Source organism: Botrytis sinoallii (assembly GCF_014898435.1).
Source record: "Botrytis sinoallii strain Bc 23 chromosome Unknown BSIN_015, whole genome shotgun sequence".
Classification (NCBI taxonomy): domain Eukaryota; kingdom Fungi; phylum Ascomycota; class Leotiomycetes; order Helotiales; family Sclerotiniaceae; genus Botrytis; species Botrytis sinoallii.
This window is the reverse complement of record NW_024066042.1, coordinates 1062189-1083205: the sequence shown is the minus strand read 5'-3', so window position 1 is coordinate 1083205 and position 21017 is coordinate 1062189. Positions and strand designations below refer to the sequence as shown.

At 44.0% G+C, this 21017-nt stretch overlaps 4 protein-coding genes across 4 annotated transcripts; 1 reads left to right on the top strand and 3 right to left on the bottom strand.

The window, feature by feature from the left end:
* Positions 1-381: 381 nt before the first annotated feature.
* On the bottom strand, positions 382-1401 carry EAF02_008297 (uncharacterized protein; the record flags this gene model as incomplete). Its single annotated transcript, XM_038904345.1, has 1 exon — positions 382-1401. The coding sequence occupies one exon, from the start codon at positions 1399-1401 to the stop codon at positions 382-384; it is 1020 nt and encodes a 339-aa protein (XP_038756067.1).
* Positions 1402-4996: 3595 nt separating this feature from the next.
* Positions 4997-10788, bottom strand: EAF02_008296 (uncharacterized protein). Its single transcript, XM_038904344.1, has 5 exons — positions 9138-10788; positions 8983-9067; positions 7586-8941; positions 5861-7539; positions 4997-5796 (listed from the first exon to the last, which is right to left on the bottom strand). The coding sequence occupies exons 3-5, from the start codon at positions 8891-8893 to the stop codon at positions 5559-5561; spliced, it is 3225 nt and encodes a 1074-aa protein (XP_038756066.1). The 5' UTR covers positions 8894-8941; positions 8983-9067; positions 9138-10788; the 3' UTR covers positions 4997-5558.
* A 762-nt stretch (positions 10789-11550) lies between these two features.
* EAF02_008295 (uncharacterized protein) lies at positions 11551-14047 on the top strand (the record flags this gene model as incomplete). Its single annotated transcript, XM_038904343.1, has 4 exons — positions 11551-11975; positions 12023-12561; positions 12810-12891; positions 12964-14047. 4 exons carry the CDS (start codon positions 11551-11553, stop codon positions 14045-14047), a joined length of 2130 nt encoding a protein of 709 aa, XP_038756065.1.
* Positions 14048-16611: 2564 nt separating this feature from the next.
* On the bottom strand, positions 16612-17154 carry EAF02_008294 (uncharacterized protein; the record flags this gene model as incomplete). The annotated part of the gene is made up of 1 exon (XM_038904342.1): positions 16612-17154. The coding sequence occupies one exon, from the start codon at positions 17152-17154 to the stop codon at positions 16612-16614; it is 543 nt and encodes a 180-aa protein (XP_038756064.1).
* Between the last annotated feature and the right edge of the window lie 3863 nt (positions 17155-21017).

Below are 21017 nucleotides of genomic sequence, written 5' to 3'. Positions count from 1 at the left end.
TCGATTTGAACAGAAAAAAAGAATCAGTACTTCTACATTTTTGTACAGTGAAACTTAAGGAAACGTCTAATGTACAAGCTCTGCCTGGGGTTCCCTCAGATATATCTTGACCCATACCAAGATTCATCTCGCCTAGGTAATTAATAGCAAGAGCAAAAGAAGTTTAGAGCGCTAACTTCTTTCTTGTAGCTCAGAGGTCCCTCTCTCGACATGAGCGTCAAAATCCTCCAGGAGATATTCCCGGAGAGTCCAGCTCCTTCTGCGTATGGTTGAAGGCGTTAGTGATTCTCTCTATAATCGCTGTCCTCTATCCTCTTCCGCGAATTGCCGCTTTATTATATACTCGTTCTTCATTTCCAAAGCATGGTCTGAAATACCAGTTCATACCGCCGGCTTTCCTTCCTCCCCACCCAGCTTATTTTTCCATGTTCCCGCATAATGATGGGTTACCAAAACCGGCCCTTGATCCTTTGGAAAGTTGCTCTGACTCGCAGCAAACGCATTTCCCGGCAATATCAGCACATCGTGAACGAGCTTCGCACTTCTCAGTCCTGTGATATCCCGGTCGTCGAGCTCCCTTCCAAGGATCCGATTCAAACTCTTCACAATGCTCCACGTCATCCTCTTTGGGCCCGTGAGGTCTACCACCTGAGGAATCATACCCATTTGTATACCATCGAGCGAGACATTGTGTTGTCGCGCTACCTCATCGACACCCACCAGGATATCGTCGATCACCTGCATCATGTGGGGGGAGTGGGGCTTTGCCATTATCGTCCAACTCGTAAACTGGGCGTGTAGGAAATTGTCATTCTCCCAGGGCCAGTCAAATTCCAAGCCGACAACAAGATTTGCGGCTTCTCGATATTCTTTCAGCACCCATCGATGTATCGGTACTTCGTCGCATGAAACGTCTAAATCCATCCACATTCCACCCTCGGCCCACAGGATTAAGTATCTTAGTAGATCCGCTCTTAAGATCGGCACGTTGAGGGAGAAGTATGTCGTTATGATATCCGGTCGATCTGAGAACCATTTGTAGACGTATTTACTCGCCGCCTCATCGTCAAGTATTTCGTATTCGTATGAAGGGCTTAGCTCAAGACAATGATTTCTAAAGCTCTCAGCCTCGGTGGAAACACCTTGAGGTCCGACTTTGTACCATATCTTTTCGGGGAAAGCAGCAGCTGTAGGTGTTAATATAGGTGCGGAAGTAATTACTTGGGAGCCGGACGACTCGGTAGGTATCGGCCTTGTACTGCAGCTTTCATGATAAACAGAAGGGGCACTAGAGCTGAAGTCGATGAAATAGTCATATTTGACTATGATGAACAGAAAGACGAAAATAATAACAGTGAACAAAAGAGAGGTATGGGAATGGAAAGAAGTTTGGCGTAACATGGCGGAAAACTGAGAATGTGAAAGGAGCTAAGCGAATGTTGTGTGATAAATCCAAGTGAAGGAAACACAAGCATATGACGGTGATAGAAGACATATATTATATTCCCAAGTTTTAAGGGGTTCTGGTGTACCATGCTTGTTACCGCCCCTACCGAGCCCCCAACAACTGCGTCGGTTGGTATGACCTCGGGGGTTGTGAGATTCATGATCAGCAATAGGGATGACACTAACAGTTGCATTGTTGATGCTATTCTAGGAGACTGTGGCTGGGGGGGGTCTATACACTGAATAAGCGCTATATCGAGACCGATAAGAGGCATCGTGAAATAACCCTCAAATAGAATGGAGGATGATTATGTAGGATTTCGTATGATGTATGTGACCCATTTTCTTGAGAGATGAAGTAACAGGGATTCAATTTATCCGCAGAATCTACAAATATCTATCTCGCAACAACATTTTCTTCCTGAAACACATAGCCAACAATTGGCCTGTTTGCCAGATACAATTAGTGCCGGGGTGCCCAGAAGAAGTCGAACATCAAAATTGTACACTTTAATCGGATTTTTGTATCAAAACAACAAAATGACGTTTTTCCTTTGAAAATTTGCAACGATAATTCCACTACGGCAATATTATTATTGTTCTTCGATTCGAAAGAGTTCAAGATTTCACAATCTGCTTCTTTTCAATCGTAAAGGAAAGTGTATTTCTAAGCTTTTCTCATTCTAACAGACCGTTGCGAGGGGCCGCAGACTTCGGTACCAAAGTGTCGGGATCCAATGACCGGTTAAATTCAGATAATTGGCTCAGCCGAATCTAACAGCGTAGTACTCTGTGCGGATTCCCCTTTCAGGAAAATCACCCCCACCATCCTGGAAATTACAACCGCTCTCTCGTAGACAGTACATGGAGGTGAAAATGTCGACTTGCCCGAATTATGGATGGGCGCTTATGCGGGGGTTTCTATGTGTGACTTGATTAGTGTGTTCATCATAGTGGTATTACCGGGGCTAATGCAATGTGTGCCGGTCGGTCAAGCACGATAGACGCAGTTTTCTTCATGCAGGGTGAACTTTGTTTATCTCTTCCGGCGTGGATCTGAAGCTAATTGCCAATTGTCTTTCGATTTGTTGATAGTCGCAGGGTAGTTCTCTCTTTTCTGGTTCTTTTTTCTGGTTTTTAATTTTTGAAAGGATCTATCCGTACACTGGTCTGACGACGCTTAGAAGGTATCGGCTTTTACATGGCTTCTTTGTGCTGCAATATCTCCTGGGCATCATCCATACATTCATTCTTTAATTTCGTATTTCTCTCACTGCTATGACTGAAGGCATACCTATTTTCACTTCTTCCTTAGCTGACATACGACGTGGGACTTATCGGCGTGGTGGGGCGAAGCTGTTACTTATTAGCAGGCTCACCCACCCCTTATCAGATTCTTACATACACGCCCCCAACGACCATCAACAGGAAGATAGGTTGCCACAGTACAGTGATCTTATGTGGACTGACATCCTGTAATTACGCTAGATCCCTGCCATATGCACCTCAGTTCTCAAAAGGAGACTTTCCTCTCGTATCTTATCGTTTGTTTCCGAATATCTTGAAAGAACATTACTTTCATCACGGAGGTTCAATAGTGGAGTGTTCTTTCTATTCGTTGCTGAAGCTCCAGAATGGAGAGGGCTTGCTTTCTAAACATTGTTTCCCTCGGCAATTGTGATTCTTCAAGCACAACTACCATACAACCCTCATATCTTGCATGAATCCCAGAACATCGAGCAATTTCTGATCAAAGGATTACTGACCATTCCATTCCCATCACAACACCAATCATCAACGTCCTCACTAATATTCTCTCAATCTAGACAGAGGATTACGATCATGACGAGTCGGGGGACGCTCCATCGTTGTTCCTCGACGCATCGGGATAGGAGCTCTCCCCGTGAGCACAGGCTTCACCCAATCCCGATCGCAGAATTTTCCACAGCGATGCCTCTCAAAGAAAGATTTGATTCCGTCGTATCCCAAATCCGCGGGTCCGCAATCGTGTGCTTGGGACATGATGACTGGGTCTGAGAGAATGCTAATTGGAGTGTTAGGAGATTTTCATAACCATTGATATAGTTTTCACCGAGGCAGCCGAGCAAGGGGAAAACATCATCGTATGGGGGAAACAGCACTTACTACCCATCACTATACAAACCCCCCTGCAATCACACAACAAAAACCTTCTCCGGAATCATGATAGGAAAGTGACTCAACGCCTGCATCGCCTCATTCCACACATTATCCCTTCCCGTCCACCCGGTATACTATTAAACTTTTCAAAATTCTCAATCATGGGCTCCACCAAACTTAGGTGTCCCGCTTTCCGCCCCGGACCATCCTTAAACCTCCAGATCGCAGGCCTATTGACGATGATTTCTCGTCCGGGAAGAAACCCCGCCGTCTGGAAATTATCGACGATTTCCTGCGTGCGGCGCATGATCTCTAGCTCTTCGGAGAAATAGTGTTCTTCGTATACCGAGCCGCTTTTGAATTCTTTGGATACGCAGGCTTGCCCTTTGCGGTCGCCTGAGGTGTAGTGGCCTGCCTGGTAGAAGGTTAGCATTGAGATTCGAAAGGAAAGTAGCAGGATGATGATTACGTACCCAAACGTTTTTAAATGTCCCCGATGCAAATATTGAAGATGTAACGATATCGGCTGTCGTCGATTTGTTGGGCGTCGATGCGACATGTTGAGTTTTTGATCCTGCAATACGATTTCTGTGTAGATACAATACAGCCTTGGAGAAATGTTCGAGGATTGATAACTCGAGGAATCGTGCTTGTCTTTGCGATCTAGGACGAGATACCCGGCTGATACGAGTAGTTTTATCTACAAATTGTTCGTACGACTCGAAAGTTCTATGTTTCTGGTTTCATCCGCCATCGCCTAGGCGACTACTGAGGCCAAACGACTTGTTTGCTTGATTTTATTGCTTCTTTCAATCTCCCATGTTTCAAATCCGAGTTCATTTACTAGTATGTTTCAATTGATACGTCAATATATAAGTGAACATGCTCGTAAATGACATAGCATTATTCCACAGCCTAGTTTCGCTTCTTAACTGTTTACGCTATTGATTTGTTTCTCAAAGTTTCTTTCTTCAAGTCACCCTCTTTTTAGTTCACTCTTCCAGAATCTCGCTCGTTCTCCTCGCTACCCATCAGCCACCTAGTGACTGTGACCCCTCTGCTACACGATAATGGTAAATAGATGGAACTTAATTGAAATAGATAATCCTCTATCCTCATTATACTATGTGGAACTATGAGAACATCTTCATTCACACCCCATAATATAGAACAGAAACAAGACAAAGTGAAGAGAAATGGTAATAGATAAGAGAAGGAATAATAATACAATTAGTAGAACCTGTACAATAGCAAGAGCCTAATAATCTTGAGGCTAGATGGAAAAGAAAGGGAAAAGAGAAGTAACAAAAAAAGAATGAGCAAAAAAAGGTGAGATTAATAGAACACCAGGTGGAAAAGAGCAGACACAACAGTGGTTAGCGAAAGATGAGAAAGACAAGATGGAAAGATGTTATGTATTTAAATCCGTCAAGTGCTAAGTGTACTGATTTACTCAAACCAAATTTAACCTGATATGATTGTTTGTGATAAAATAGATGAAGGGTTTAAAGTGACATCATGTCATCTCACATGTCACTCACATCAAACATGAAGCACTGCAAGACAGAATATCTGAATATAGCCGCATTCGCACCTATACTACAAGAAATCTCCATCTTCATCCACAACTCTTCCCCTTCCTAAAGAAAGTAACAAAACTGGAAAGAGACATTCAATTCGCTTTCCTAATGCATAGCGCAATGTTATGAAGATAATTATGGAATTCTCCTACCCGTTCCTCATCACCGAACGCCCGCTCCTACTCCACCTTCCTCCCCTAGTTTCTCATCAGAAACCCATCCCATGAAGAGCATTTCGCGTCCCATTACGTTATGAATATAAATAATCTTACAAAAGCTTTATCCCACCTGGTTCCTGAATGCCAAAAGCGCTCCTTCCAAATGTACAATCCTGCAAGCGACTTTTTGTGAACTTTCTCATCCCTACTATGTGGGAGGCATAGTGGAAGCGGTCTAGTTGCTCGAAGCGGCAACTTCCTGGGTTTTAGGTATGGCAGATGGCGGTGGTATATCCGGGGGTGCCATCATTACTCGCTTTGGGTCTCTTTCAGAACAGGCTTCACTTTCTGCAGTTCTTTTCTTCTCCTTTTCCTTTTGGGCCGCCCTTCGTGCCTCTTTATCCTTGCGTTCATTTTCTTTACGTAACGCCTTAGATTCGAATTCATGCCAATCGCCTTTGAGTTCTTTGAGTCTATTTCATGGTGTTAGCTAATGCTCACCTGTAAAAGGAGGTTGTAAGCAAGGATATAACATACTCGATAGCCTGCCTTGCAGTTGGCTCTTCCGTCGTGAAATATGGATGCTCAAGAACATCAGAAGCAGAGGGTCGCTTAGCAGGGTCATATTGAAACATGGCATCTAGGAGTTCAAACGCGGCTGGTGTAACGCGTTCCTTGTATTTTTCTGCAAAGACATTGGATCGTTTAGCAGAAGGTCTAAGAAGTTCGAACCATGCCATGTCTACTAAGCCAGGCCAATCATTTCGATTCGGCGTTCCGAGCACAGCATAAATTTTCTCCAGTTGACTAATTTCACCACCGTCTCCAGGAAAAATTGCGTGGCGAGTGAAAATCTCAACCAAGACACAGGCTGCGCTCCAAATATCCACTGCAGGACCATATTGTGTCTCTCCAAGGAGAAGTTCTGGTGAACGATACCAGATGGTGATAACACGATTGGTATAGTCCAGCTGTCTTCGCTTTGCGTAAAATCGAGCCAGTCCAAAGTCTGCTAATTTCAGTTGACCTTCATCACTAACAAGGATATTTGCTGCTTTTATATCCCGGTGTAAAACACCTCGTCGATGGAGGTAATCAAGACCCTCGAAAAGCTGCTTAGCAAGGTGCTTTTTGTGAGCTGCGTCTAACTTAAAGGATGGGTGGTTGAGCAAGCCCGTAAGATCGTGTGATAGATACTCGAAAACCATAAAGCAATCGTTCTTCTCCACCATTACCTCTTGTAGGGTGACGATGTTTGGGTGGTTCAAGGATTGTAGCAATTTTATTTCTCGAACAGCAGTCACAGGAAACCCGTCGCGTTCTCCTTCCATGCGTATCTTCTTCAGAGCGACCAACTTCTTGGTGTAGACATGGATAGCTTTGAACACTTTACCATAAGTTCCAGATCCTACCACAGATTCATTACCAGGTTTTCGATAGTACACGGAATCCGATGCCTTATATTCGGGTAATAACTGTGGCTTTGGCTTCAAACGTTGCATAATCTTCTTGACCTTACGCGTAACAGGAGGCGGTGGTTCGCGGAATGCGTGTTGTGCTCTTGCAGATGCTGGCTCTGTAGGAATGTTCCGTGTCGCGGCAGGGCCACGAGGGCTATTTTGCATCTCTCGCTTGGTTGGTACAGCGTTTAGCTTTTGAGAGATTTCTGGCTTCGGAGTAGTTGCCGCTTTAGCTGGACCTTTGAAAGCAAAACTAAACTTTGAGGAGTTCTGTTGACTTTGAGGCCCTGTTGGTGGTGGTCGACTAGGAGGGGGCATTTGTTCATCATTCTTTTTGCTAGTATCCTCAGCCTGAAGGTCTTTTGAGGGTCTAAATAAGTCTTCGCTTTCGTCCACCTGATTCTGCATAGGTATTGCACCCGAATCAAACGAATTCTGCTGTGGGAACTGTTGTTGCGGTGACATTTGCTGAGGTGTAACATTACCAGAATTGGTGAACTGGGCGCGATTGGCGCCGGAGGGACCAGAAGGAGGATTCCATTGAGAATTGAACTGGTTTCCACGACTACCTCGGGGGTTGAAATTGTTCGCTCTAAAATTCCGTTGGTTGCCTCTAAAGTTATTGTTCATTGGCCCCGTAGGAGGACCTTGATGAGAAGGAGATTGGGCTTGGTTGCCATACATTTGGTTTTGTGGGCCAGTAGGAGTAGCATATCCCGGTTGTTGCTGGTAATTCTGTTGAAATTGCCTGCAAGTCTCGTCAGATTTGAAAAATATTAGTCCTAGCATAATGAAAACTTACGACAGAGGGCGAAAACTGTTGTTGCTGTGAGCCATTCCAATTTCCCCGCCCAGAAGAATAAGGTGATTGTGCCTGAGGTGAACCATGATATGAATTTGGGGTCATTTGATGTTGTGGAGATTGTGAAAATTGTCGTGGGTCTGCTTGAGGCCCTTGAGGAACTTGGTTGAATTGTGGTTTCAAAGGAAATGCAGCCTGCATTTGTTGGTTTGGATTGTACCCTTGCTGATTACCATAGAATCCTCTGTTAGCCATCTTATCCGATTTGACCTCAATGCTATTCGCTCCTGAAGCTGCCGATGTAGGTCGACCTCGAGATTTATTATTAGGGCGATATTCGTCTCGTGAGGGCCGGCCCTTTTCTCGCTTTGGGGACCGTCTCCGATTTCCCTTTGGCCCTTTCGGTGCACGAGGAGATTGTCGACGACCGCGATTTTTATGTTCGTATGTATCTGCCTCTGGCGATCGACGGCTCGAGTATGGGGAAGGATCTCGCTTCCTTTCCTTATTTTCAGATAGATTTGGTGCTGAATTTCCTCCGTCCTTTCGTTCTTGCTCGACAATTTTGTTGGGAGATGGATTACGGTTCGTTGGTGGATCGTCGTAGTCCAAGGCTGATGAAGGACGAGACTTTTCAAATTTATCACGGTTTTGGCCAGGAGATCGCCCACGCTTATCGTTTTTTCCAAAATCTCTACGATTTCTTGAATTTCCTTCCTCGCGTTGATTATTTCTGTTCGGTTCTGATTGTCGATGTCGATGTTGTGATGTAGACCGGTTTCGTCGCTTCCTATCTCGCCGGGACCCTTTCGTAGCTCCGTTGTGCCGTACTGGACTGCGAGAATTCCTTCGAATTTTCTTTTGTTGGTTGCGACTCGGCGATGGGCTGCGACTCTTTCTTCGTTTTAATTGTTGAGGGGAACGGGCTGTATTTCCTTTTACTATTTCTGTGCCTCGCGATTCCAATAGTAGTTCCCTGCCTTGATTGCGCTTCACTACGTCTTCTTGTGTATCTTTTGATGGCCGGGGAGACGATGGCCTTCTGCGCTCTGGACTACGATCTGGCTTTTCAGTTTCTTGTGTTGGCCTGGATCTATCAGTACTGCGATCTCTGGTATTGGGTGTCCTGTCGGCGTCCGGTCGACGTGACGTGGGAGACCTTGATCTTCTCGACCTTCTTTCAATAACTCCTCGGTCGACTCTACCTCTATCTCTGCGATCGTCACCGGGGCTCCAGCTGTCTTTCATCTCGAGCGCGATCGCATCTCGAGCAGGCGGGTGTTCTTTTGGTTGTGGAGTTGAAGGCATAATTGAGGGAATGTCGATGATTTTGCTAAAGTGGCGCGCTTCTTTAGGCTTAGCGAGAATTGAGTCGATGGATTGGCATTAAACCATACAATGCGACACAAAAAGACTTTCAGAGAGAAAAGTTGAGTTGAATTGAATAATGAGATGATTTTAAATGAAAATAATGATGAGAATCTTGAAACAATTGAAAAGTATAAGACGACGAGAAAATAAAAAATTGGGAGGGATTTTGGTGTTACATTACCTAGGTATCTGATTGTATGACTTGCCTATTTGTTGTGGTGGTGGTAGTGGTGGTGGTGGATAGCTAAGTGCAGAATTGAGTCGAGTCTGGTAATGGTGTTCCTAACCCACACCGTATCAACGGAACTCCATAATCCGTAGAGGTGCAGAATAACAACTGTCGTAGCAAGAACACTGCACACTCGTTGTTCTGTAGAGTTGAAAGATTTGAAAGAATCGTCCGATTCCGACACCGAGTGAGCAGAGCAGATTACCGAGCCTTGTGTCCTTCCTTCCGAGTTCCATGCATCGGTATCCAGACCGCGTTTACAATTTCGAAGTCACGTAATGTATGCAAAGTTCTATCTACAATGCGTGTGATACGCAAATATAACAAGGGAAAGTAAAGGAAATTATCGTCAATATGGCTTTGCCAATATAGAGTCTGCCTCTGCAAGAGCTGCACAAGGCGGCTCAAGGGAGTCTAACCCTCGAATATTTCCCAGCAATGTGTGCAGACCACGTCCTCAGTGGAATTAGGAGCTAACTCCCTCGAAACCTTTCTGCGAAGATCGACAGCCCAGTAGTCGAATGGTAGACGGTAATCTGGGAGCACTTCGCTGTTGTTTGGTTGTGGAGTTCTTGGATTCTTGTATTATTCTGCAGGATCGTTCTAGTATTGATTGTGAATGATGATAACATCTATCAGAAGTGACTGGGACCCCAAGCATCTTCATAGAATCATGGATTGAGGTCGCTGTTGGGGCAGCAGTCAAAGGTTAGAGCTTTGTGAGAAGACTCAGTTTTTGGGCAAGAATAACGAGTGCTTCAATTCATCCAGAACAACCGCCATGTCAAATATCCAATATGTGTAGACCAGTTCTTGTTTTGAATCAAAAGATCCAACCGGCATAGGACCATAAGAAGACCTAATCATAAGCCAGGGAGGCATTTAACGTACGACATGTGCCAACTTCAGCCTTGTTAAAATAACAACCACTATTTGACATCTTGCAGATGTCAATAGTGCTGGTATCGGGATCTGCGTGTAGAGAATTCGTTCAAGTATATCAAGGACTCATTAGGTATGGCATATTCACAAATAATCCTGTGGTCTGCCCATGCCGATAAATATCAGCCACTTCCATCAATCCGCAGGTTCAACTATTAGTGAGGGGTGAAAGCAACCTTCAGCCTTCCAAGCTAATCGCACGAACAATAACTGAAGCCATCGCATAGAAAACTATCGTCGCAATTTTGAAAGAAGTATCGGCATACGCAGGGGCATGTAGGTAGATGATAGATACTGGATGCCGCGGTATACAAAATCACATACCACCATAGATGTTGCTTATTGTCGATTCCAAGATAGTGTGTGTGTGCTGTGACTACCTAGTAATATTGTCAATGGCATAAGTTGCATTTAAAGTTCAGCCGGTTGAGGTGAACAGAAATATATCGAAGGATCTAGGGGGGCAATCGTCTCGAAATATGCCTGTTGCGATGTCGATGCGGTGGCATGTGCGATTGTTGAGAAGCGGCGAAATCTTGAAGAAAAACTGTACCGTTACCTTGCATAACCTTGATTATTTTCTCATTTCTCCTGAAACCCGTCGTCTTGCGGCATGTTATCGCGAATAATCATATTTGTATGGACCTTGTAGTCTTTTTTGTAAAATGGTAAGGATAGGTAGTATGTTGATTGTTCAAAGTTTACTCGTTTGAGAGCAAGGCTTCTACTCGTTTGGCTCTTGATTACATAATCTGATTGATGCTCAAATATTCGCGGTCGTGCTAACGTATTCGACAGAAATGCAATACCTATGTTCCAGCAACTCCATCTGCAACTTCTGGCCGCAACTTCTGATCTTCTATTGTTGAACAATCAAGGCTGATTGCATTAATTGATCAAGTTGATTTGTAGATATATAACGAAAAGTTCTAGTCTTACTCTGGCAAGGACGGAAGCAGACCATATGTGAATGCGAGTGTGAGATGCCATCTACATACCTAGATCAGAATTTCAATCTCTGTCTTGTTTCAAGCATTAAACTGCCGACAATGAACGGAATCAGTAAGATAGACAAATTTGATTCAACCTTGCTATCTGCAACAGAAATCAGACTGCTTTCAAAGTAGGCTCGAGTGAGCTGCAACAACCTAGAAGTAGGCTTTACCTGCTTGAGATTCTCTTGTACAACTTTCACCGGTAAATGAGTGGCTAGTCACATATCGGAGGCGGCTATGCAGAAACTGCACTGTTTGTTGGATCGTTACACCAAGCCTGGTCTATCTCCCCATTTTCTATTACTATCCACGGTCGCAGTTTCAGCTCACTTCATTTACTATGAAATTTGACACGAACTCTTTCATTTCTAAGAACGGGTAAAACTTCTCTATCTATATTTGCATGACCCCGAGACTCACTATACATTATGGAGGTACTTGCTGGAGTATCGAGCGTGCTCTCGGTTCTTGGTTTTGCCATCCAGCTTGCAGACGGTATCAAGAAAGCTTGTGCACTCTGGGAATCTCTCCAAGAAGCCCCTCATGAGGTTCAAATGATATGCAAAGATTTGCGCGCTATATCAAACGTTCTTGACGATATAAAGTTAGAGGAGAACCAGTTCATGCATCACTCTAACTCGATAAGTGAGGCTCTAGGGCTTTGCTCCGAAGTTCTTGAATCTCTCAATCACCTAAGTCAAAAGATCGTATTCCCAAATACCGATACTACCTTGTTGATCAAGAGATGGCGCGCTATGAAGGGAGTCATAAAGATAGAGAAGCTACAAGGGTTACAGTCGAGATTGAACAGCGCGAAACTGACCTTGGTCCTGGCTCGTCAGAACTCTTCTCAGTTAGTACCTCCTCGATTGCGTGTTTGGAAGTTCCTGACATATCTAGACTTCTGTCCATGCAAACTTATAAATCTCAACAGCAGCTCATGTCTATGTTGGATGGCATTAAGCTTGATCTGCAGGAACTGGCCTCGAAAACTGTTGAAATCATATCAAGAGATCCGCCAGACAGCAACGTAAACTTCGATGCACTAAAAGTGGAAGCTCGAGCTCTTGCATGCAATATCAAGAATCCTGTAATGAGGCTCGGCTTTGAGAGAGCTATAGATTTAGCATATTCTACATTGTCAAACCCCACCGAGAGAAGCCTACGGAGAAAGTCTCTTTCTCTGCACAGTGGAAAGCACAGCATCTCTATCATTAACACACCTTTTGGAACAAATAATATCTACATCACCACTTTATCGTTCTCAGACGGCACTTATAAGTCGTGCACCAAGTTGATCATGCATCCCTCTCGTTTGCTACAACTATGCGGTGTCAGCCTCGGGGTCAGAGTTGCTCTTTCGAAGTCGTGTGGGACCTTCAAATCTGAATTAAAAGCATACAGAGCTGTGCCAGACGATTCGACAATTTTCAGACTCTGTAAAGATGGACGCTGATGTCTCTTTGATGAAGGTCTTGCTTCTCCGCGTGATACTGATTCATATGGTAGAACACCTTTGATCGTACGTCTTTCTTACCTCCATGCTTAAATAAATTTTTTCCATGGACGATTAGAGCTGGTCGGCCATCTACATAGACTTAATTAACGGCGCCACTCCTTGCTGGATTATCTAGGAAACAGCTTCGGGCGGCCTATCGTATCTCATACTAATGTAATCTCTAAATAGCAGCATCTTCTGGGCGATTATCAACTTGTAAATTTCTCGTCGATGAAGGGGCTGATTTGGAAGTGCGGGATATACAAGACAAGTAAATTGCATGGTTTTCCAAGAGTTGTTATTGAGAGTTTGGGTCGATCATATGTCTGACATGTAATGATAGTGATCTTGGGTCATACGTATGTGGAACGTGGTCTTTCGGTTATGGCAATAGCAGAGTTCCCTCAGGCTTCTCAGATAGTGATAATCGGGTCTTTGTGCCTGGCGATATTTGCATAGAAGTCCTCCGAATGTTTCTCGATCAGTTCGAAGTCAGCGAAGATGAGAATTCCTCTGGGGTAATAGGATTGCGTCGACTCGCAAGCCGCACGGATTTAGTAGCTAATCGTCGGTGCTTGGCCAACCGAAAACTTTTCTATTGGACTGCTTCAATGCTTCAAGATCAGTTGATTCTCACTTCCAATTTATGGGACTATTTTCTATATACCTTGATTTCTGCAATGGAGCTCGAGGATATAGATATGATTGATCATCTCTTCCGTTCTTGTCCTCATGATATAACAGAAGATTGGGCCGCGCCAGCTATAGGGCGTTGTCTCGTGAAGAAGCTCAGAGAATCCGATCAAACACATCTTATTAGATGCATGATGAGTTACGGTATGGATCTTCATAGCTCTTCAGCAATGCTGCTTGCTACCATCACTCATTATCCCGAAGCAGAGCACCAGGGCACAATAACGACACTTCTCTTACAGTCATCAGCAGCATTCTTCCGGTTAAAGGCCACTTTGCAACATTTGGGCATAGATATAGCTAAATTCGTATACGATGAGATACAGCAGGGCCCCGTCATCGCCGCTGGTTGGTCTATGCAAAGTCTCCACGCGGTCTTCAATTTGGATTATGTACCTAATGAGTCCTTGCTGTATTTTCAGTGTCTGCATAAATGCATTTTTTTCCCTTTTAAGTATGGCAGAGAGTTTTCTTGGGAGATTCTATTGGACAAATCAAAAGTTGGAAGCGACTTCTCCAGCGGCGTCGAAGATATACTGCGTGAGCGAGAGGAAGGCGTTATTAAGTTTCAGAGTGTCGACGGACGCGTTTGTTCATGCTGTGGTAAGGTCGGGAGATCTTATGCCACTGTTGAGGAGCTAATCATCGAGGAGCGACGTATCAATTGGGATGAAATATACGCAGAGGAATATGAAGCAGAGGAGGAGGATTCAATGTTTCTCTTGTCTATCTGACGGTGTTATCTTCATGGCGAAAGAACTTTTTAGCCTGAACGGCATGTTGATTTGCAACAAGCACTGGGATGCACGAATTGTGCGTGGAGTTCAAGCGAATTGAGTTATTGAATTGTGTAGTTGGGGTCTATCCATATTTATAGTATGCGTCTTAAAGTAAAAACCTCGTTTAGTTCATTTCTTTCTATATTTTCCCGTCCTTTCTCCCCTCCTCATCTCCTCGTCTCTCTTTTATCACATCCAATATGTCAACACAGTCCTCGCTCTTCTATAAGTGCACAAAGTCACTCTTCACAGATATCATATCTAAACCCTAGTACCTAATTGAGAAACAAAATTAATCGATATTTGAGTGGTCTATCTCCTTTCAGATATTCCAAAAATCATTATCTGACATCTCAAATTCAACTCCAACTCGAGGTGAATCCAAACATCTGTCAGTTTTCTCCATTTTTACCAACTACGTCTTACTCCCAGGTAATTCCTCTCAGTCGATGACCTTACAGAAAAATCACAAGACCAAAAGGAAGTTCAATCGCACGATTACATGTAAGTACATCGCAGCTACCAAATTCCTTTACATCTCCCATCACGAAGAACCTCAATGATACTACCGCCAGTGAGTAGGTACATGAACTAACAGAACACCACTCATCTCAATTTCGAAAAATACAACGATTTTATCCTCCAATTCTTCAATCTCAGAATCTACTATTCATTACCCAATTTAGAATAAACCACACTCATAATCCTACCGTGTCCAAACCAACATTTATGGAGATATTGCAATTTGCTGATTATAAATCGATTTTTTCCATATCCCATCATTCGGTACGTACTACGTACACTGACTGATACACATACTAAAGAGACCTCGGGAATCAGAGATCGAATATAAAATACCAAACCAAATATCATATCCAAAACCCCGATACTCATACTCATACTCATACAAATTCAATCAAGCCCATTTTACCATTCCATTGTTTTTACCTCTTTAAAAACATTCATTCATTCATCCATCCAGAACCCAAGCAAAGGCCCAAGCAAAACTAACCCACAACCATCCCCCTCCCTCTAGACTCCCAAAATTCCCTCCCGCAATTCCCTCCCGCACCCTCGGACACCCCTCGGTACAAAATTCCAATCCTCCATCAAACATCCATCCATCTACCTAGGTAGATCTATCGTAGACCCCAAATCATTTCTATCTCTATTCCTTATCCAGCAATAACATCTCTCAATTCACATTTCCCATCCCATTTCCCATCACCAAATCGACCTACCATACTCACCTCGTACCTCGTACCATCTACCTACCATCTACCCAATACCCTCTTACCACATATTAACATCTCAAGTTCTCAACCAAATGAATACGTAAACAACAAGTGAATAAACATCAATAGATCAATCAACCAATAAAATCATACCTATCCTCTATCCTCTACCCTCTAGCCTCTCCCTCTAGCCTCTCCCTCTAGCCTCTCCCTCGTACCTATCTCGTATCTCTCGTACTAACTAACCCAGTTACCTAGACAATCCATCACCTAATCACCTACTAGGTACTGGTGTACGTACCTACGTAATTACCTACCTCTCGTAGACGATTGATTACCTAATCCCTCCCATCCTCCCCCCCCAAAAAACCATAGAAAATAAATATGGGAATCCTCCAAACATCCAAACATCCAAACATCCCAATTCCAAACCAACAACCAACAACCGATCAGAACTCCGAACTCAGAACTCAAGAACAATTCATAATCACAGCATCAAAGCATCAAAGCATCTTCCCTGCACACTCTTTCATCTCATTCGTCTCATTCATCCCACTCATCCCACTTTTCTACTCAGAATTCAGAACTGGTGGGGTAATTACTGCAGGTTAATTTGGTCGAGTTTCAAATTTCTGCGCATTGTTGTTTTATCTTGTTTTCATTTTTTAAATTTTTATCTTGATTTGAATTTCACATTACACACAGACACAGAGGGCACATACACAGAAAAATCATGTGATCAAAAGGATGAATGAATATTTAATTGTATCCAGATGCAAGAAGTGGATAGAGAGAAAGAAAGAAAGAAGTAAAAACATCCCCTCATCCACCATCTGAAAAAAACATAACTTTTAAAGTCGTGAGTGATATTTAAAGAAAAAGTCTACATAAAAAAGCGAGTGAATCGAATCGAAACACGAGCTGCTTCCCAAAAAGGAGAAGAAAATAAAAAGGGTTCCCAAAATGTAAAAAAAAAGGGTAATCCCACGCCAATACACCACAATCCAATTCCGAAAGCCGTCCATCCCACCGATCCAATCAGGAGGCCCGTTCCGTCCTGTCCGTCCGTCCGTGTATCCTTTTATATATCCTCGTGATAGAACCATCATAAATTTCGTATGCCACATCGCAGCACGCTTTGCGGCGCTGACGTACATTGTTTCTTTTCTTTTCGTATGTATCTATGTAATGTATGTGTTGGTGTGTGAGACCGGTCGGTATGTACATCTTCTTGCACCTTCTCGACTACCAAGACAAAGAATGAAACTTCAGAGAGTGAGGAATCTAAGCGGATCCTCCACCAGTGACGAACTCTTTGCCGACCTTGGCTCTGGTCTCACGCTTGGAGGTGGCGAGGTTACCGAGGAGGCAGACAAGTTCGTTGGAATCGGTGGCTTGGGTTTGGACGTCGTCGGGAAGGTTGTAGGCGTTGTCGCAAGGGAAGGATTGGCAGCCAGAGAGGGGAGTACCGGTGTTCAATGGGAACATCTCCTTAACACCATTGACATCATCTGGGTTGACGATAGCGGAAACATCAAAGTAGGTCATGCCTCCCCAGGAATCGAAGCAGACTTCACCAAGCATACCAGAAGTGTTGTCGGCGCCCTCAGAGACAGAGTACCAGTTGCCAATCCAGCCGGTAGGGAAGGTTTGGTTGGCGGTAGAATCGCCTGGGACAGTAAGGGAAGCGATTTCAGCACAGCCAGAGGTAGGAGTGAAGACCAAGGTACGGGTGGTGCCGTCTTGGTTGACAAAGTGCACGCTACCGGCGGAAACAATGGTAGCGAGAGCTGCGGAAACAGCAAGGATGGAAGTAGCGAATTGCATTTTGAGTGATGTGTTTGTGTAAACTTTCAACTTGGTAAGGATTGGTTGGGGTAAAGTAAGACTGGGCTTTACTTTAAGTTGGTCAATTTAAACTGGTTGCTTCTTTTGGCAATGAGAGTTTTGGATCGAATATATGGTCTGATATTGTCAAAGTCGTCAAGACTGAAAAGTTCTGGTGTCGTAGAGACAAGTTTTGCTGTTGAGCTGACTGTAGAAGCTGTGAAGTGACTGGAAAGTCAAGTGCGATCTCAGATCGAAATGTTTGAGTAACTTAAAGGAATGAGTGAACTCTTGTTGACAACGTCGTGGATGAAGAAAAGAAAGAAACACAAATGGAGGCACAGCGGATTATATAGACAGACGACCGAGTGTGAATTCAGGGGACACGACTCGAGTACCATGATTCAATCAGGAAAAACGCCAGCGCGGACATTTACGCTTTAGCTCAGGCTTGCTCAGCCCAAGCTACGGCAATTGTGGAGTCATGTCAGCCAGAAGTAGTTCAATCGGAACCGAATAAACAAAATGCATCCAGAACGTTTGCTTCTGCTCAGGGTGCATACTCCGTACACTTTCCACGTTCCGCTATTGGAGGCGGCCACGCCAGACAAAATTCGTAAACACGCCACCAAACCGCATGAGGAAGTTACTGGCATCTGAGACTCGGGAGAACTAGCCTTGGCGAGATTGAGAATTTTCCTTTGGTGGGAAGAATGGAGTCAATGGATTGATGCGACTACGCTTTGATTGGATCATTGGTGGTTTGTTCCTGAATCTTAACGGCAGCCGAAGCGTAGGGCATGCGGAGCGGAAACTCGAAAGTTTATTTGGTAGTCGTCTCTGTGTGGAGAATGTCTTTGTAATCCAAGCAGCCAATGAACTTTACGATATTTGTTTCCATGATTCATATCTGTAATAGCAACTCTTGATGCCAGTGATAGGATAAGTAAGGTATTCTAGACCCCAATTGCTTGGAACTTGAGTCATTTGTCAAATTATCCGTGTTTGTGCTTGGAAAATTGATTTTGTGAGAGTGTTTTCCTGCAGTGACCGGTCATGATATGAACGGCTGATTGATGTAAGTATCGATATATTACTTCTTGGAGTCGTTACCTCGCAATCAGAAAACCCAGCATATCGAAGCATTTGACCAAGGAGATGCCGTAACACAATGGCAATGGCACTGGGTAAATCACGGAATCGATATTGTTCCAACACCTCGGAGTCGTTGGAGATTTGGAGTGGGTAAACACTGTCACACGAAGAATAAACTATTGTCCCAATTGTTCTCGACCTTTGCAACCTGGTAACTTTGGAGGTCTTTCTGGACAGCATCATTACAAGGTCTACCTATATCTTGCAAAAGGGGGGGCCATTCGATAGCGGTGACGATATTCGCCTGATATTATCTAGGATGGCAGCGGAAGTGTGCGGTTAGCAAGGATGAGCCGTATCGAAAAGTCTGTTCACTGTTTCAATTATTATGGATGACTTTGAGCAGATTGGCTGACGAGAAGAGCTGCTGCAACATACGCATGTGTACTGCAGTACCTGCACATGTCGTGTAATATTCAGAAATCTAGTCCACTTCATGTGAGTTGCGAGTTCCTGACATCCTGTCCTCCCCGTCTCCCCATTATTAATTGCAATCGAATAATCACACCAATGCCGCAAAAACTCTCTACACATTAATTACGCCATAGGACAGCAATCCCTATGAGAGAAACACACCATGTGAGTATCCATAAGGGTTCGCTTGCCCTTGCAGTAGTCCCAGGAAACCCGCAAGGAATCGGACGCCCATGCATTTAGGCCTGCACCAGGGGCTGAGAGAAAATTCTAAAATTCGAGAAATCTCTTTTGTCTAATTGACAATCCATCTTCACGATGTTACCGACTGCCACGAATCTATTGTGTAACCTGTTACTCCGTAAACTCAATTCTATATTATCCGTAAGGCATGAGGATTATTCAATGATTCCCACGTTTATCGATTTGAATTCACGCATCACTCAATCATTACGTCGATCACAACATACGCACCTCTTCACTTACCTGATTCCCTGACTCCATTTGATACAGTGCCAACCCCACATATCTCTCATAAGCGTACAGTATTGAGTAGATTCGAGTAAAGAAGAATCTCCAATTAATGTTCAATATCTCAGAAACAGTCCGTATGGCAAGTTGCAAACCGCAGGATTCCGAAATAACAAACAACCATGAAGAGATCAACAACTAACCTATTCTCAAAGTCTCAAACCAGAGCACCGGCGTAATAGCGGGGCTCGACATGTGGTAAATTACGCGATGAAACCACGAGCTGCCTCGACTGCCTATCGTAATTTCCGATTGCTGAGTAAGGTTTTCTATAGAAACAACCACTCGGATTGAGTTACCGTAGGATCCCCGGGGAGAGTAGCGATTCATGATCTAGATTTTACTATGCTGCCCTGCTGGAGTCTGGACGTGTTCTTGAACGGAGGTTCTTCCCGTACGCTTGGGTTAAATGTGAAGGGATACACCGCTTTTGGGCATCCGTGGATTCTTTTTGCAAACTGGCATGTGAAGGAGATAGGGTTGGTGACTTTGGTTGGTGACAGATTGAAGCATATGGGTAATGGCCAGATATGATTCGCTTACCAGTGTAACCTTAGGTGGCTAAATCACGGAAACGTGGATGGACGTGAATGTAGACATGCTTCATTTCGTTCATGTGAATATACGATAGTCTAATACGGACTGAGGAACTGATTTGGGAACTCGGTGAAGACTCTATCCCAGACCTATCGGAGTCTCGTATAGATATTCTGGATTCATTTATCCTTCCTCGACTACCATAGAATCTAGATGAAAAGATTTGCAAAGATCTTCTCGTCCTCACGCCCCAGTATACGTCACATAATGCGGACCTGCGTGAAGAAAAAATCCCACAACGAGAAAAGTGTGAGACGGATTTATGTTTGACCTAAAAGCTTGTTGACGAGCTTATTAAACAGATGGAAGATTCCGAGTGAGTCCCCATGACAATGGGACTACCACGAATTGAGAAGGATGAAAAGAAAACTCTGAGTAGAAATCTTTTCAAGGTCTCTCTTTTATCCCCGACGAGGCGAGGAGGGTTAATAAAGGTGGAGACATTTGTGCTGATAATTTATGTTAAGCCGACGAGGTGCATAAATCAAGTAATGCAAATCGGGATCGACAATTACAAACACCGTTCTTGAATTTGCAGGCCGTGCTGAGAGTTCATTGCTGCGCCTACAGAGAGTCTGGACTCTGGACTCAGGATTGTTTGAGAATTCCATACAAATACCGGGTAGTTGTAGGCTTGTAAGTATTGGGACATGTAATCAGAATTGGTCATCGTATTAGGCCTGGAAACGAGTTGAAGAAAGAAGTAGAAGTAATGCTGTGTTTTGAGAGATTGATATGTTTCAGGGCCTGCGAGGGAAAATCATTTTGCCGAGGTTTTGACAGGAAGTTTGTGTTGCAGCGTCAAGAGTAAGAGGTGATGCTTTCTCCATACTGTGCTAAATCATATGTTGTGTGAGGGATTGTATGGTGGTGAAGCTCAAATCTGTGATAGTATTAGACAATAACATAGGTTGCGTGGCTGCATGTGAAGTTTAGAATGTGGACGAATGTCATCCTCGTGTGAACGCGTGATGTAGGGTCAACGGCGTTGTACTGAGTGTATAAGAAGGGCTCGAAGTCCTTGAAAGAGAAAGCTTCAGATATCGGCGGAAATGTGTGATACAGAACCATTCTTACGGCTCGAAATTCTCCAAATGTCGAGATTGGATCATGGGCATTAGATGACAGTTCGTATACCGGAGCGGGCAGCGAAGGTATTACCTATT

Coding starts and splice junctions, on each gene's coding strand:
- EAF02_008296 (XM_038904344.1), bottom strand. CDS start 8,893: ATGCCTTCAACTCCACAACCAAAAGAACACCCGCCTGCTCGAGATGCG. Junction 7,540..7,585: donor AACAGTTTTCGCCCTCTGTC/GTAAGTTTTCAT, acceptor AAATCTGACGAG/ACTTGCAGGCAATTTCAACA. Junction 5,797..5,860: donor ACTGCAAGGCAGGCTATCGA/GTATGTTATATC, acceptor ACCATGAAATAG/ACTCAAAGAACTCAAAGGCG.